The sequence below is a fragment of the Bison bison genome, unplaced genomic scaffold (genome assembly GCF_000754665.1).
Source record: "Bison bison bison isolate TAMUID 2011002044 unplaced genomic scaffold, Bison_UMD1.0 scf7180017864304, whole genome shotgun sequence".
NCBI classification, from domain to species: Eukaryota; Metazoa; Chordata; class Mammalia; order Artiodactyla; family Bovidae; genus Bison; species Bison bison.
This window is the reverse complement of record NW_011494876.1, coordinates 8,811,969-8,828,701: the sequence shown is the minus strand read 5'-3', so window position 1 is coordinate 8,828,701 and position 16,733 is coordinate 8,811,969. Positions and strand designations below refer to the sequence as shown.

Sequence of the window (16,733 nt, the reverse complement as noted above, 5' to 3'; positions counted from 1 at the left end):
TTAAGATGCACAAATCCTAAGGCTTGTGGGAATTTAATTGCTCACACCTAGGGCAGCTGTGGGGTACTGTGTTGCCCACAGCTAAGATGGATGCTAATAACATCTTCGGATGAGTTTGTCCTCCTTGCTCATTGGTATTTTCAACCAGGACCATAGTGAATAAAATTTAGGAAAAGCAGGCGCCTTCTTACCAAGATGGTAAAGTAGGAAGTTGGCAAGTTGCATTTAGGAAACCTTCAACAAGTCAAAAACATTTTTATTGCCCTTAACCAAAATGGTAGTAAAGGTTGCCCCACGGTTTTGAAGCGTCTAACCCTTAACTAAGATGGCGTTTGGAAGCTTGTTGAAAATTGGCTTGCCCTCTTTTCCGCCCTTGACCAATATGGCTTCAGCGGCTTCGGTCACGTGACCCCGCCGACTACGGCGCGGGAGAGGGGTAGGAGGGCCTTTGAAGGGTGCGCGTTCCCGTGGCGGTGCACCGGGTAGGTTTCAGTCAGAGTCACTATGGCGGCTGGCGCTGGCAAGGTAAGCTGAGGCGGCGGCGGCGGCAAGGGAAGGTGGACCCGTCGTGGCGTCTGGGTTCCCAATCCCCTGAGCCCGTCCGCAGAGAGGTCGGCCGAGGTCGTAGCCAGTCGCGGGGTTTGGCTGGGGTGGGTTGAGAGGGGCGAGGGCTGAGGCGGGCGGGCACCGGCGCCTGACGGCCGTTTGTTTTAATGTTTTCCCCCACAGGTCGGAAAGTTTCCTGCCTCGTCGGTCACAGCCTGAGCGTGTCCCACCGGCCGCGAGTGGTGAAGGCTGCGGCGGACCCAACCCGGGGCCTCCAGGCCTCTCCCCCAATCTCCGGGCCAGCCTCCCTCCCCCACCTCCTCGTCCGCCTGGAGCTTCGGCTGCTGCCCCTGAGATGCGACCCTCGCGGGGGCGACCCTGAGAAGAGGCGACCGGTGTGCTGAGCACCAGGCGGGAGCCCAGGCGTCCGGGGACCAACTTCCTGCGGCCCAAGACCCCGGAGCCTCCCTCCGGGTCGCGCCTTGCTCGGTTCGCCCCCGCCTGCGGAGCCGGATCCCCGCCCTGGTCGCGGGGACGCCCGCCAGGTGCCCGGGAGTCCCGCCTCGGCCGCTGCCCGCGCCCCCGCCGACCCCAGCTCCTCGTGCCAAGGACCCCAGCCACCGCTGCCTGAGCCCGGGCGGTCCGGGCACCCGGTGCCACCTCCCGGGCGGCCTCCGCGCAGCAGGGGCAATGCAGACTGTCCCGCTGGCCGTCTAGAGCCCTCCGCCGCCTCCTCCATCGCCTTGTCCCACCACTCCCGAGGCCCTCGAGGACGGGCGGTGGCCGCCCAGGGGTGCTCAGCTACACCTTTCTTCCGCCCGCAAGGACCCTTCTGGCCGCACCGACCCTTCCTTCATGCTGCAGTGCTGCAACATTTCCGCCACCGAGGGGGAAAAGCGGCCACGATCCCAAACAAAACACAAGAATTGGCGTGTGACTCATCTGCTTGGATACCTCCAGCCCCCAAACTGTCTTCCAGGAGTTTTCTGGGCCGAAGCTGTCCGATGTTTGAGCCTTTACTTCCCAGGGAAGAAGATGGACTGAAAGCCTCCAGTTGGGGACTTCAGGGTGATCAAGGCGCTGCTGGGTTTTCAAGGAGGTGATGGGGCTTGCGCTGGCTTGTCTTCCCACCCAAGTGAAGAGTTGTTGATGTTCACTGGTTATGCTTAGACAATGTACAGTTTGCTTTAATTTAAAATTGTGGGGGGGGATAAGGGGGTCTAGGCTTGTGAAGGGCAGCTCGGATCCGGTGGAACTCCTCTTTGTCCCTGGTAGGAGAGACACCCCCAAGTCTGTCCTCGATGCCGTCAGCCTTGGCCATCTTCACTTGCCGGCCGAACTCACACCCGTTTCAGGAGCGTCATGTCTACCTGGACGAGCCCATTAAAATTGGCCGCTCCGTGGCCCGCTGTCGACCAGCGCAGAATAATGCTACCTTTGATTGCAAAGTGCTGTCCAGGAACCATGCTCTCGTCTGGTTTGATCACAAGACGGGCAAGGTAATGTCACTAAGTTGTCTAACAGTCGTTGCTTTTCGTTTCCCTTTGCGCTTTCTGCGTAAATGTATGCAGGATCCCAGGGTTTGCACCCAGAGGAGACTTTTCAGCCAGGCGGGGAAACCCAACTTTTTGTGTGTCTGGTTCTAGTGACTGAATGGAAAACAGAGAAGGAATTGTAATTAAATGCCTCGAGAGGGCGATGGCATCTTGATAACGTGGTCATTCCCAGTGAAATCCTAAACCCTAATGCATTTTAGAAAACTAGATAGTGAAACTTGGCTTCTTGCTTTCGTTCTTTTCCGAAAGGTGAATTTGCAGTTCAGTGCTTGATGAAGAAAGCAGCACTTCCCAGAGCAATGCAGGGAATCTGTGGCCAGAACTACCCTGGGGCTCAAGTGTCTCAGTGATGAGATGTAGTTAACACCACAGCTTTTAACTGAGGACCTTTCTAGCAAAGGACAGTGTTTGTGTAAATTTACATTTTTAAAAGATTTGATACGTATTTACCTATGAAGGAGTAATTTGCAGTTATCAAAGCTAATTTAATTAAGCATGAACAACTGTAACTTTATAATTTCAGAGTTTTGTTTGCAAATTGGATGAACATATACCAATTGCTTTTGAAAATCACTGTTGATGTGCCCTTCAGCACTTATTAAAAACAACTAACGCATACTTACAAAGGTGATATTTAGAAATCATTGTTAAAATTATTTTCTGAAATTATATCCAACTCTCGATTATTGCATTACCTAGATGTTATAGGATGAATTTAGTTCTCATTATGTATGAATATTTTAGCATTTTTATATTAGCACCCTAATTAACTGTATATGTAGGTGCTTATGTCTTACGAATACAAGAAAAAAAATTGGGTAAAAAGATCCTTTCAATTTTAAAACTATCTTTGTATGTGGAGAATACACTAAAGAGTTCATCTTTGTGCTTAAATCTCAAGTTTTAGTTAAGCTACTGAATCCGTTCCAACTTAGAATTAAGTTATGTAAGACTAATAATATCTCCGGTTTTACCTCCTGACTTTTTGGATCCTCTTGCTGAGTTTAATGATTAAGTCTGTTTTAAAAGAAGAATTTAAATCTTTTAGAAGAGTTGTGTTTTGAAATGAAGGAAACCTGAGCCTGAAAAGGAAGAGAGAAAGGAATACTCCTGAATCAAGGAATTATTATATAAATTGTTGTTCACAGAAAGGAGGAAAAGATTGCCCAAGTGCTCTGTGCTTGCATAATATCTATATCCTACTCTGTATGTAGAATGAGAACTAAAAAGTATGTTATTTTTCTGTGTAACACCAGATGCTCCTTATCTGTGGAACAGATCCTTTTTTCTCCCTGGGAACTAAAGTTTGGGTGCCTGAAAGACCTCATAGATTACCAATAGTTATTTAAAGAACTCATCTTTCCAGCAGACAAATTCAGACAGCAGTTACCAGCTAGTTGCCTTAACCAGCTTTTACATTTTTGTCTTTTTATGTCCCTGGGTAACAATTATGATGCAACGTAATCAGATAATAAGTTTTCTTAAAGTACATTGTACATGCACCATTTTTATTCTGATTCAGTAGTTAGAGGGGGCTCAGATTTTTTCTTTTACTTAGTTGAAAAACAGTGATTACATGAACAGTGCTTTTCATGGTTATACTAAAACCTGCATAATGGGTTATTTTGAGATGACATATCAATAGTAAGTGTTTTTTGTATAAATTGATATGATACGTTAAACTTTTGAATGGAATTTATTAGAAAACCTCATCAGGATCACAGCTTATTTCTACCATTTGAATTTTTTTTTTCTTTCTTGCTTTTATTAGCTAAAACATACTCAGAATGTGAGGCCTTGACTTTAGAGTTCGATATAACTATTGATTATTGTACCACCTAATCTAGTTAAGACAAATAACCTGTCAGATCTTGCCATGTGATCAAATTGCTCTAGGAATTAACTACTTAAAATTTAGGTTTGAACAGACAGTAGGTTTTTATTGAGCATCTGTTATGTGCCATATATTGTAAGGTACATAGTTACAAAGAAAACCCACAGTTTGACCAAGTATCACTTACTGTTTTCTCTGTATGAAATTTCTAGTAGAAGGATTTGTTATAATTGTATCATAACAAAAGTCCCCAAAGCCTAATATATATTCTCAGCAAATTTCTTTGGATAATACTAGAATCCCCTCCTTCTGTATGCATTGCCTCAGGTAAGTTTGTTTGTTTTTCCTCAACCTACTTTAAACTTCAGGTTTCTCTTCTGGGGATAATAATAGTCCCTGGTGGCTCAGACAGTAAAGCGTCTGCCTACAATGCGGGAGGCCCGGGTTCGATCCCTGGGTCGGGAAGATCCTCTGGAGAAGGAAATGGCAACCCACTCCAGTACTCTTGCCTGGAAAATCCTCCAGTACTCTTGCCTGGAAAATCCTATGGACAGAGGAACCTGGTAGGCTACAGTCTGTAGGGTCGCAAAGAGTCAGACGCGACTTCACTCACTTTACTCGTTGTTTTCACGATTCAGGTAATCATGTAAATCACTTAGCAGCCTGTTGCTTGCCCTTACTAAGGGCTCAGTCCTTAGAGAAGAGGGTATTTGGAGTGGAGAGACAAGGGAACTATCTAGGCAGGTCTTTGCAATTTGCTGTAGTGCTGTGGAATCTTAGGAAGGTAGAGCGACATTTTTTTCTTTCATGTGATGGCATGTGTGGAAGTAATTTTTTAAATTGAAACACAAGAAGTTGACCATTTTGTCCAAATTGGCACCTTACCTGGGAAGTGAATTGGGGTAATATGCCCTTTGGTTGACTTTCAATTTATGAGTGTTGCATTCTGCGTTTGCCATTAAGGGAAGACCTTTAAAAGCTGAAAGAAATAATAACCACTTAAAACCTTCTGATTAGTCAAGCCATACATGTTTATTGTAGGAAATCTGCAAAGTGTAGGCAGATGGAGAGCTCGGTGACACTTTTTAATGCTAAGTTCAAGGAATGTTTTAATGGTATTTAAAACCTGGTGACAGGTTTGGCACAAAGTGGAATTTAATAAGCTTCCCCAAATCATCTACTCAGTGATGTAGCAGGTGGATATTGCCCAGCTTGGATTCCGGCCCTGTGTATCATCTTTCACTCCTTTTTGGAGGTCAGACTCTTCAAATTAGATGGCAGATAATAGCATGTTACGATTTTTCTGTTGACTCAAGGTACCACTGAGCAAGCAAATCTGTCCATATGGTGGTTACACAGAAGAGCTAGTAAAGCAGGACTGCCTCCTGATTTGGATGGCCCTGTTTGATTTGAATCTTTGTGAACCAGTAATAGTCTAGTGGCTGACACAGTAGTCTATTTCCAGTCTCACTGTAGTTCACCAAGTAGTAAGTACTAGTGGTAGTTGTCTACTTCCAGTTTCACTTTTTAAATTTAAATTCAACACATTCTTGAGCACCTCTTCTATCATGATCTGTTTTAGTGTAGGGCATAGTGGTGGGTGAGGGAAGGGGGAGAAAAATCATAAGAATTGGTGAGAAATTGTTACCCCTTTTTAGGAGTTTATATTTCAGATCAAGAGGGTGACTAAACACCTTGAGAACAGTTGATCTAAGCTAAGATAGTATTATTTAAGTTTAAATGGCAAGAGAATGATGGTATTTGAGACTTTAAAATAGGAGTAGATAGGTACAGGTAAAGAGAAGATGCTTTTCTGACTTGTGTTTGTGTATAAGAGGATGAAGGTGGAATAAAACAGACACGGAAACTGATCTTGTTGGACTGAAGGGTCCTTTTGGAGAGTTGCCATGATAGTAGCTGTGAGAGAATATTGGCTGTGTGTATGTTTTCATGTTTGTGCCTTGTTTTTGTGATGAGTTGTCAGACCCTGGAGAAGAGGATCTCTGCCTTATGTGTTGTTTTCTTTTATTTCTTATGAAGTAGATGTTGAGTAACTGAAGCTGAGTAGAGAGTGGAGACAAGTTGTGGAGTGCCTTTATTTACTTTTCCAGGACGTGGACCCACGGGCTATGGAAAGACAGGGAGAGTTCTGTGCAGAGCACTGACATACGAAACCATAATATACGAGTGATAAAACAATATGTAGAATGACCTGGAACAAGGAAAACGGATAACCATTAGCTTAAGTTATTTTGTACTCTGTTACCATGCTATTCTAAATACTTTACATGTTAGCTTATTTAATACTTAAGTATCTATTTAAGATAGGTGGGAGTTCCTTGGTTGGTCCAATGGCTAAGACTTTTTGGCCTCTGTCTCACAGGATCTTAGTTCTCTGATCAGGGATGGAACCTGACCCCTGCTGCAGTGGAAGCTCGAAGTCCTAACCACCCGGCCACAAGGGAAGTCCTGAATCCAAGCACTTAACCACTCTGCTATTCCAGGGTTTTGTGAAAGCTTAGATACGATGCCATTTTGTAGGGGTACAGGCCAGGTTCACAGAAGGAATGAAAATGACTAAATGCCAGAAAGTGAAAAAAAGACAAGTGTGTTGTCTGTTAGGACTTCAGCAAATAGAGAAGTGCCATATGGACTGGAGATTGTAGGGAAGGTTTCATGGATGAGATGCAATTTGAGCTAAGACCTTAGGACTTTCTGAATAGGGCAGAAGGTAGACAGCCAGAATCAGTCAGAAAGGAGTTTTGGGTGGGAAGAAATCTAATGCCTCAAGTAAAGGCACAGAAGCAGGAATGATGTGGTATGTTTCAAGGACACTGCAAGAAAGTCACTGCAAGGGAGAAATCTCCAGAATTTGACAACCAGGGTTGTTTTCTTTTGTCTTCTTCCTATATGACTGCTGAGATCCTGGCCTCAGTTTTTGGGGAGAGTGGCAGATCCTATATTCATTGATTTTGTTTATTTGTGTTTTGTTTCAACAGATGCCTATTTTTTTTGTTGTGGTTGTTGACAGAAGTTACAAAGGTCAGAAAGAGCTGATTTTTGTGAGAAAGACATGTATTTGACATGTTTAATACATATTAATGTAAACATGTTTGGAAGGCCCGGTTATATATCCCCAGGACGTAATCATTTCCTTCTGTCTTACTTTTCACAGTAGTGGAAAGTTAATGAAATATTTTATCCATCTTATCCATCCATTGTTTAAAATATGGACTGTGTATACACTTTAAACATTTTTGTTCTACTTATTTGACTTTACTCCCTTGGCTGAATTTACTCTTTACCTTCTCAGGCTCCTATTTGGTTTTCTCAAATGGTATTTATGTTAAAGCTTAGTATCTATTCTTTTTTATAAATAGTGCGGAGGGTATCTGTCATTCAGAGTTTTAAGTGAAAAGATTGTGAGATTGGTTCTTGATATATGTTAGCTACTTGAATTGATAAAAGTGGTGGCATTTGTTAGCTGCAGAAGTGTTCTAAAGACTCCTGCCTATGCTTCTCTCACTGCCACTGCCAGTAGATGAACAGTTGATATACCCCTATTCAAAATCTAGGTTGCTATACCATTAATTTTTTTTCCCCCATTGATTTTTAGCATGATATGAGTGAGTGAGTGAAGTTGCTCAGTCGTGTCTGACTCTTTGCAACCCCATGGACTGTAGCCTACCAGGCTCCTCCCTCCATGGGATTCTCCAGGCAAGAGTACTGGAGTGGGTTGCCATTTCCTTCTCCAGGGCATCTTCCTGACCCAGGGATTGAACCCGGGTCTCCCGCATTGCGGGTGGACGCTTTAACCTCTGAGCCACCATGCAAAGCCTTCAAAATCCGTCTCTCATTTCCGTTTTTTTTCCAGCTCTTGTTTTCTGTTACTCTTTTTTTTTTACCCTTTGCCCCAGACTCTGCAGTAGCTATGTGACAGTCCTCACTGTCCCTTGAAAAAGTGCCTTCCTTTCTTTTTTTTTTTTTTTTTAGCTATTTTGTCTTCCAGAATGACTTTTCCCCTTTGTCCCTTGAGGCCCAGTTCCAGTGTGAAACCTTTCCCTACTCCCACTAACTGAAGAATTAATTGCTTCTTCCTCTCTGTTCCCATAAAACTTTGTATATAATTTCATTATGAGACACAAACAAGAAAATAACTGTGATGCAAATGTACTGTTGCTCAGCCAGATGTGTGCTTTTGAGAACAAGGGACTAGACAGTACATAAATGTTTGAATGAGTGAAATGAACAATGAAGCAGTCTCTGTTTCTGCGAACCCTGAGGGTCAAAAAGCAGAAGGTCATTCGAGTTAGTTCTCAATTTGAGATCACAGACTCAATTTCCAATAGGTAGTGTTTGTATAAATCATTACGTATAGAGCAGTTGCAGTGTCCAAGGCACTTTGCCAGGTGTTTTGGTATCTTAGATAATCTTGTGGTTGGTGATATAATTTTGAGCCATTATATTTATATCCATTCTCATGCAAAATAATACTTTAAAGGATTTAATAATATTCAGCATACTTTCTTATTTCACTTGATCTGTATAACACGTAGGAGGTAGGTAGAGCAACCGAAGACTGGCTCCATTTTATGAAAAAAGAGTTTGCTCTTTAGAGGTTATTTGCCCAAGGTCACCTCTTAGTAGCTATGGAGAGGTGGAACCAGAATCTAGATTGTTTCCCTCTGAAATAAAAGCTAGCTGCTACATTTATTCTAAACTATCTTATTATGGAATTAACAATTATAATGAAAATCTGTCTTTTGCTCTCTTTAAGGGTAATCTAATCTATTATTTTCTGGGAGTATGACTGAAAAACTTGTATGACAAGCTTCCAAAGACTGAGAGAATCTGAGTTAATTATTTTTCTGAGTCAGCTAGCATTTTTTAAACATACCCCTACTACTCCTAGCAATAAATGTATTTTTTCCTAAGTTTGCATTCAGGCAACTGATTTGGATTTGAGTGTTTATGCAAATAAATGAAACGGCCTTGGAAAAACTTGTTTGCCATGTAAATTTTTAATCCTTTATAAAGAGAACAACTGACAGGTGTAGAGGAAAAAGGAAAGTTTGTGTAGGTATTTAAAAGCATGGAAGACTTTGGTGATTCTACTGAATCCTTTGTAAAATGTATAATCTGGATTAGATTTTAATTTAAAAATGTAGGAAAGTTTGTTTTCTTATTTATTTGCTTTAAGGTTTTATCTATACTTTCAGGCTTATGGTTTTATCTACATTTATAACTACTGACTTATTCTAGCTGAGCCAGGTAGAAATGAATTTCAAATATGGATTTTCAAGCTATTATTTATTTTCTTATTTTTTATTTGCACAAGTAACAGGAATACATTCTTATAAAAATTGAAGCAATAGGGAAGTATGTGGAGTATATGTACATCATCTTTCACATAGGTACCTTTTACCTTCTTCCCTTCTAATACCATTGTTATTAGTTTGGTATGTAATTTTCAGAATTTCTACTGTGCATTTGTCTACTTGGTTATATAGATAAATAGTTTTTTGTTGTTTTTTTTTTCATAAGCAATTGGATCATAATTCTGTATGTACCTGTTAGCTGATGATATCAAGTGAATTGTAATAAGCTTATCTAAAATGTGTTGATATGCTCTGAGTTAAGACCAGCATCTAGACTGCTGTAAAATTAATATCACTTCATTGAGTGCTTACCAGGTAGTATACTGAGTTCTATATACGTTATCTCATTTAATCCTCACAACAGACTTATGCAGTAGGTACTATTATTATCCTCACAGTGAGAAAACGTACGTTTCAGGGAGGCGAAGGAATTTTTTGTTCAGGGTAACACAGGTAGTGGTGAAGTCAGGGTTCGAACCCCAGTCATTTGATTGCAAAATGCATACTCTTGATCACTCTGTTGCTTGCTTCCTCAGCACCTCTACACAATTAGTCATCGTTAATCTCATCACCAACCAGTTAGTGAGCAATAGACTGAAAGAAAAAAATTGAAATAAAAACCTTATTGTCTATTAACTCATAGATATTTTTTTTTTCATAGATATTTTTTGTAGTAAATCTGTATAGAGTTTTAATTGAAGGTCAGTTCCTCAAACAGTATTTATTCATCACTTAAATTTTTACAATTTGAAAAAGAAAACAACTCTACATGTAAAGATATTGTAGTATCACTGTTCAGATAGTATAATATACTATAAAAAGGTACATTATATAGTATATAATATGCTAAAAAAATACTCTTTTTTCATTAGATAATTTATAAACATACTTTATATTTATTGAGGTATAGTTGATTTGCAAAATGTGTTTCACGTATATAACAGTAGATCACGATTTTTAAAGATTATTCTCCATTTAAAGTTGTTATAAAAAATGGACTATATTCCTTGTGCTGTACAATTTATCCTTATAGCTTATATATTTCATAGATAGTGAAGTGAAGTCGCTCAGTCGTGTCCGACTCTTTGCGACCCCGTGGACTGCAGCCCACTAGGCTCCTCCGTCCATGGGATTCTCCAGCCAAGAATACTGGAGTGGGCTGCATTCATAGATAGTAGTTTGTACCTTTTAATCTCCTACTCCAGTCCTTTCCTTCTCCCCACTGGTAACCACTATTTTCTTCTCTGTATCTGTGTGTCTATTTGTTATATTCAATGGTTTGCTTTATTTCTTAGATTCTACGTATAAGGGTTAACATACAGTATTGGTCTTTCTCTTTCTGACTTATTTCACGAAGCATAGTACCATCCTGGTCCATTCATGTTGTTGCATATGGAAAAATGTCATTCTTTTTTGTGGCTTAGTAGTATTTCATTGTATATATGTACCAAATCTTCTTTACGCATTCATTCGTTGATGGACACTTAAGTTGGTTCCGTATCTTGGCTATTGTAAATAATGTTGCTATGAACATTGGGGTGCATGTTTCTTTTTGAATTAGTCTTTTTTGCTTTTTTTGGCTATATACCAAGGAGTGGAATTGCTGGATCATATGGTAGTCCTATTCTTAGTTTTTTGAATAATATTCATACTGTTTTCCACAGTGGCTACACCAATTTACAGTCCCACCAAAAGTGTATGAGTTCCCTTCTCTCTACATCCTTCACTGGATAATTTCTAAGTATAATATGTTTGGGGTTGTATTTTAATTTATATATATGAACCTCCCCCTATAAGTAAATCTAATTTAGAAAACAATGAATTAATTTGTTTTTTAACTATTTAAATGTAGAAATATTAACTATATTATTAGATGCCAATTATAAATTTCCTTTCACTTCCAAAGTTCAGGGATAGAAGGTAAGATAATGTTGTATGTTACTAGTATAGCTGTGGTAGCTGGTTGTAGAATAAACAAAATCTATAGGTTTGAATTTTTTGGAAAAGTTTGCTTAGTAAAAGGGAATGTTATAGAGTTATCAAATAAACCAGCAATTTTACTTCTATGTATATACCCAGAAGAAATCAAAACATATGTCCACACAAAAACTTGTACAGATATTCATAGTAGAAAAAAAATAGAAACTACTCATTATCCATCAACTGATGAGTGGATAAATAAAGTGTGGTATACTATATAAAAAAATATTATTTGGCAGTTAAAAGGAATGAAATATTGATACATGGAATAACATGGATGAACCTTGAAAACACTATGTTAAGTGCAAGAAGCCAGACACAAAAGGCCACATATGGTTTAATTTTATTTACATGCAGTTGGTAAAGAATCTGCCTGTAATCCAGGAGACCCATGTTTGATCCCTGGGTTGGGAAAATCCCCTGGAGAAGGAAATGGCAACCTATTTCAGTATTGTTACCTGAAGAATTCCATGGACAGGGAAGTCCATGGAGTCGTAAACAGCTGGACACGATTGAGCAACTAACACACATGGAATGTGCAGGATAGGCAGCTCACTGGAAAAGAGCCTGATGCTGGAAAGACTGAAGGGCGTAGAAGGGGGCGACAGAGGATGAGATGGTCGGGTGGCATCACCCACTCAGTGGATGTGAGCTTGAGCAAGCTCCGGGAGACAGGCAAGGACAGGGAAACCTGGTATACTGCAGTCCACAGGTTGCAAAGAGTTGGACACAACTTTGCTACTAAACAACAACAACAACAGGATAGGCAATTCCACAGAAGGAAAGTAGATTAGTGGTTTTGAGGAGCAGGAAGTAATGGGAAGAGTGATGGTTAATTTTATGTGTAAACTTGGAGAGGCCAGGGTGTCCTGTTTTGGTTAAATATCAGTCTAGATGTTGCTGTGAAGGTATTTTTAAATTGTGGTTAACATTTAAATCAGTAGGCTTTGGATAAAGCAGATTACCCTCAAGAATGGGAGTGAGCCTTATCCAATTAGTTGAAAGCCTAAAGAAAAAAGACTGAGGTTTCCCCCAAGAAGGAATTCTGCCTTCAGAGGGCCATCATATTCCAGGCTGCAATAGCAGCTCTTCCTTCTCTAGCTTGCTGGCCTACCCTGGATATTTCAGACTTGTCGGCCCCCAGCATGTTACGGGAGCTAATTCCTTAACATAAATCTTTATCTCTGTATGTATATATGTATATGGTGTGTGTGTGTGTGTGTGTGTGTGTGTGTGTGTGTGCACACACACCTACATCCCCTTAGCTCTGTTCTAGACAACCCTGGCTGATAAATACATGGAGTGACTGCTAAATTGGTACAGGTTTCTTTTTGGGATGATCAAAATGTTATAAAATTGTGATTGATGGTTGCACAGCTCTGAACTGTATACTTTAAATTGGTAAATTGTATGGTATGTGAATTAAATCTCAAAAAAAAAAAAACTCCTATGGAAAAAAGAGATATTAGATGCTGAAATAGACTTGTGAAACCAAGTAGTATGTAAGGAAGTGGAAGAGTGTAGAGTTCAAAGTGGGTAGGACCAGCAGAGCAGCTTTTGAAGTACGGTGTGGCGTAATTTTTGTCACTCGTTTCTTAGTGTGAATACCTTATACTCTTGGTTAAACTTTTGTTTATTAAATTTAGTAGACAGAGAGTGTGTTTCGAAACTTTACATTTGTTGAAACAAAAGTCTAACCAAGAGTAAGATATTGATACTAAGGAAGTAGTGACAAAATTTTGGTATTACTGAGAAGTTTTAATGGCAAAGTCTTCATGTGGGAGTTGAGAAATGGTTGGAAAGGTGCACTGTATAAGTCTCAATCTGAACCTGGAGATCTTAAGATAATAATTTTACTCACCAGTGACTCTCTTGTATATTCAGGCTCATAGAGCATGGTAAAATATTGGTGGAATGAATGATGTTGTCTTGACTAAGGAAGTATTCATAGTTGTGCTTAAACTGGGACTGTTTCTGGTCTTTAACAAGTATCTCAGTGTCTCTTGTGCAGACAGAGCAGTGTAGCGCCCAGTTGTTAGTTGCTAAGTTGTGTCTGATTCCTTTGCGGCCCCATGAACTATAGCCTGCTGGTCTCCTCTGTCCATGGGATTTCCCAGGCATGAATACTGAAGTAGGTTGCCATTTCCTTCTCCAGGGCATCTTCTCGACCCAGGGATCAAACCTGAGTCTCCTGCATTGGCAGGTGGGTTCTTCACCACTAAGCCACCAGATAGTGCCCAGTATGTAGTACTGAAGAATACAGTTACAATACAAGTAAGTCCAACAATAGAAGTATTTATGAATTACTGTTTCCAAGGAGCTAAGGGAGTGATGTATTCCTTATCCTAGTATTGGGGGTAGAAAATATGGAAGGAGTGAAGAGAACTTCCCAGAGAAAGTTGTTTTTAAGCTACTGTTTGAAGAATGAGTTTTTTACTCTCTGTATAAAAAAGAGCAGGACTTTCCAGCCCCAGGGAATCGTGTGTATTTAAGGCAGAAAAGCCTAAAGAGAATGATGTAATCTGGGAAATGCAAACAGAAGTTAGCAGAATTGAGGAGGGTAGAATAAAACTGCTGTCAAATCTTTGGACTAGTCAAACACTGCTGGTAGAAGTTCTAGGGTTGGGCTACCTTAGTTGGAATCCTGGCTCCACTGCTTGCCAGACGTGTGACCTTGGGGAGTCTCTGTGTCTCCTTTTCCCTCATCTGTAAAAGGAGGCTAATAGTGGGATTTGCCCTAAGGATCATTGTAGAGACCATGAGAATTCACATAAAGCAGTTAGCAGAATGCTTGGCATGGAATAAGCACAAACAGTCTCTGCCTTAGAGTAGTTCAATTTAGGATTTTTTTACTTCATGATGGTATGAAAGTGATAATAGATTCAGTAGAACAGTACTTCAGGTTTTGGATTTTGATCTTTTCCTGCAGTGTGTGGTATGGTACTCCCTTGGGGTACAGGGTTAGTGACAGCAAGCCACAGCTCCTCGTCAACTGTGCAGTCACAAGGGTAAACAGCTTATACACTTACAACCGTCTGTGCCCACACAACCCTTCTGTTTTTCATTTTTAGTATAGTATTCAATCGGAGAAGGCAATGGCAACCCACTCCAGTCACTACTAAGCGACTTCACTTTCACTTTTCACTTTCATGCATTGGAGAAGGAAATGGCAACCCACTCCAGTATTCTTGCCTGGAGAATCCCAGGGACAGAGGAGCCTGTTGGGCTGCCGTCTATGGGGTCGCACAGAGTCAGACATGACTGACGCGACTTAGCAGCAGCATAGTATTCAATAAATTACATGAGGTATTCAGCACTTCATTATAAAATAGGCTTTGTGTTAGATGTTTTTTCCCAACTGTAGGCTAACTTAAGTGTTGTGAAGATGTTTAAGGTAGGCTAGACTGAGCTAGGAGAAGGCAATGGCACCCCACTCCAGCACTCTTGCCTGGAAAATCCCATGGATAGAGGAGCCTGGTGGGCTGCAGTCCGTGGGGTCATGAAGAGTCGGACACGACTGAGGACTTCCCTTTCACTTTTTACTTTCCTGCATTGGAGAAGGAAATGGCAACCCACTCCAGTGTTCTTGCCTGGAGAATCCCAGGGACAGGGGAGCCTGGTGGACTGCCGTCTCTGGGGTCGCATACAGTCCGACACGACTGAAGCGACTTAGCAGCAGCAGTAGCAGACTGAGCTATGATGTTGAGTACGTTAGATGGATGAAATGCGTTTTCAGCTTACAATAGGTTTATTGGGACGTAACATCATTGTAAGTCTAGGGAGATCTGTACTCAATAACTTGTATCTATTTTAATTTTTCTTTGTATTTTTAGTTGATGTGTTTCCAGAGTAAAACCTATAAGCTTATTTTTCATAAGTATGCTTTTTCATGATTAAAAACGTTTTCTCTCCTTTGAATATCATGTCTTTAGAGTCTCCTCAACTAAGTAAATTATTTGATACCTTGGAACTTTTTTGAATGTGTTAAAGAAGTAGTGTGACACAGTAAAAAAATATTTGGTCTTTGTCCGAGGTTCCTGGCACACAACTAAAACTCTTGGAATCTCCTGAATTTATCATTCTTATCGAGTGTTTTTTGTATGTTAATAAGGTAACTGGTGGGTGGCAGACCCTGGATAGCTGGTGCTGGTCAGGATGATGTTGGTCACCAGAAAGACAAAGTGATTGGAGGGCTGGAACTGTGAGACCTGCTTACCATCTCTGGGGAGAGGAGGGGTAGCAGGTTGAATGAAGTCTGAATTCTATAAAGACTCTTGAACAGTGAGGTTCTGGGAGCTTTCGGTTTGGTGATCACATCAAGGTCCTGGAAGGGTGACTCAGCTGAAAAGACATGGAACCTTCTTGCCCTTTCCCCCATATCTTATTCTTTGCAGCTGTTTCATTTGACCGTTCCTAAATTATATCCTTGTTGGAGGTGTCAGTGACAACCTGGGACTTTGACTGGCATTAGAAATGGGGGCAGTCTTGTGGGAATGAGCCCTTAACTTTTTGAATGTGGAATCCACTCCAGGCAGATAATGTCAGAATTGAATTGTAGGACACTCAGCTTGTATTGGGGCTCCCCTGATAGCTCAGCTGCTAAAGAATCCACCTGCAATGCAGAAGACCCTGGTTTGATTCCTGGGTTAGGAAGATACCCTGGAGAGGGAAATGGCAACCCACTCCAGTGTTCTCAACTGAATAATCCCAATGACAGAGGAGCTTGGTGGGCTACAGTCCATAGGGTCGCAAAGAGTCAGACATGACTCAGCAACTAAGCACAAACACGAATGAACAGCTTGTATTAGAAAGTTGGAAAAGTAGTGTTGGAAAAGACAACCACACATCTAGTAACACAAGTATTGTGAGTATAAACAGTTCAAATAGTCTTATTAATATCCATTATCCAGCACTACCAAGTTTGTATGGTTTCCCTTTAAAAGGAACAAAAAATCATTAGCATACTTGGCCTACGATGCTTGATATGGAATTAAAGCAGTTGAATAAGTTATATGATGAAAATCTAGTTAATCAGGAAATGTAAAAGAGTGTATATGCTATATTAGGCAACATGGGGCATAATGAAAGTATTGGGATGTTACTTTGATCTTCGAGGAGCTTATTGTAGTTTAATTGGGAAGCCAAAGCTAACTCCATAAACAACTAGGGAAGAATTAAGTTCTAAATGGAATTAAGAGCTCTATGTGGTTAAGGTGGAGAAAGCTTGAATTGGACCCTGAAGATTTAGGGTAGAAAATAACAGGTGTACTTGGTGTATAAAAGTCTTCATGAAAAGGCATGAAGCCAGAGGGATAGTCTAGTGGCAGTTGTGTGTTCAGTTCAGTTCAGTTCAGTAGCTCAGTCGTGTCCGACTCTTTGCGACCCCATGAATCACAGCACACCAGGCCTCCCTGTCCATCACCAACTCCCGGAGTTCAC

At 40.9% G+C, this 16,733-nt stretch overlaps 1 protein-coding gene across 17 annotated transcripts in view; it reads left to right on the top strand.

The window, feature by feature from the left end:
- Positions 1 to 1,552: 1,552 nt before the first annotated feature.
- Positions 1,553 to 16,733, top strand: part of SLMAP (sarcolemma associated protein) — a 150,417-nt gene continuing 135,236 nt past the window's right edge. For all 17 annotated transcript variants that reach the window (XM_010851629.1, XM_010851631.1, XM_010851623.1 and 14 more), the window contains exon 1: positions 1,553 to 2,045. In XM_010851629.1, the coding sequence (XP_010849931.1) occupies positions 1,848 to 2,045 (198 nt within the window). In that variant the 5' untranslated portion in view covers positions 1,553 to 1,847. The remainder of the gene's footprint in view (positions 2,046 to 16,733) is intronic.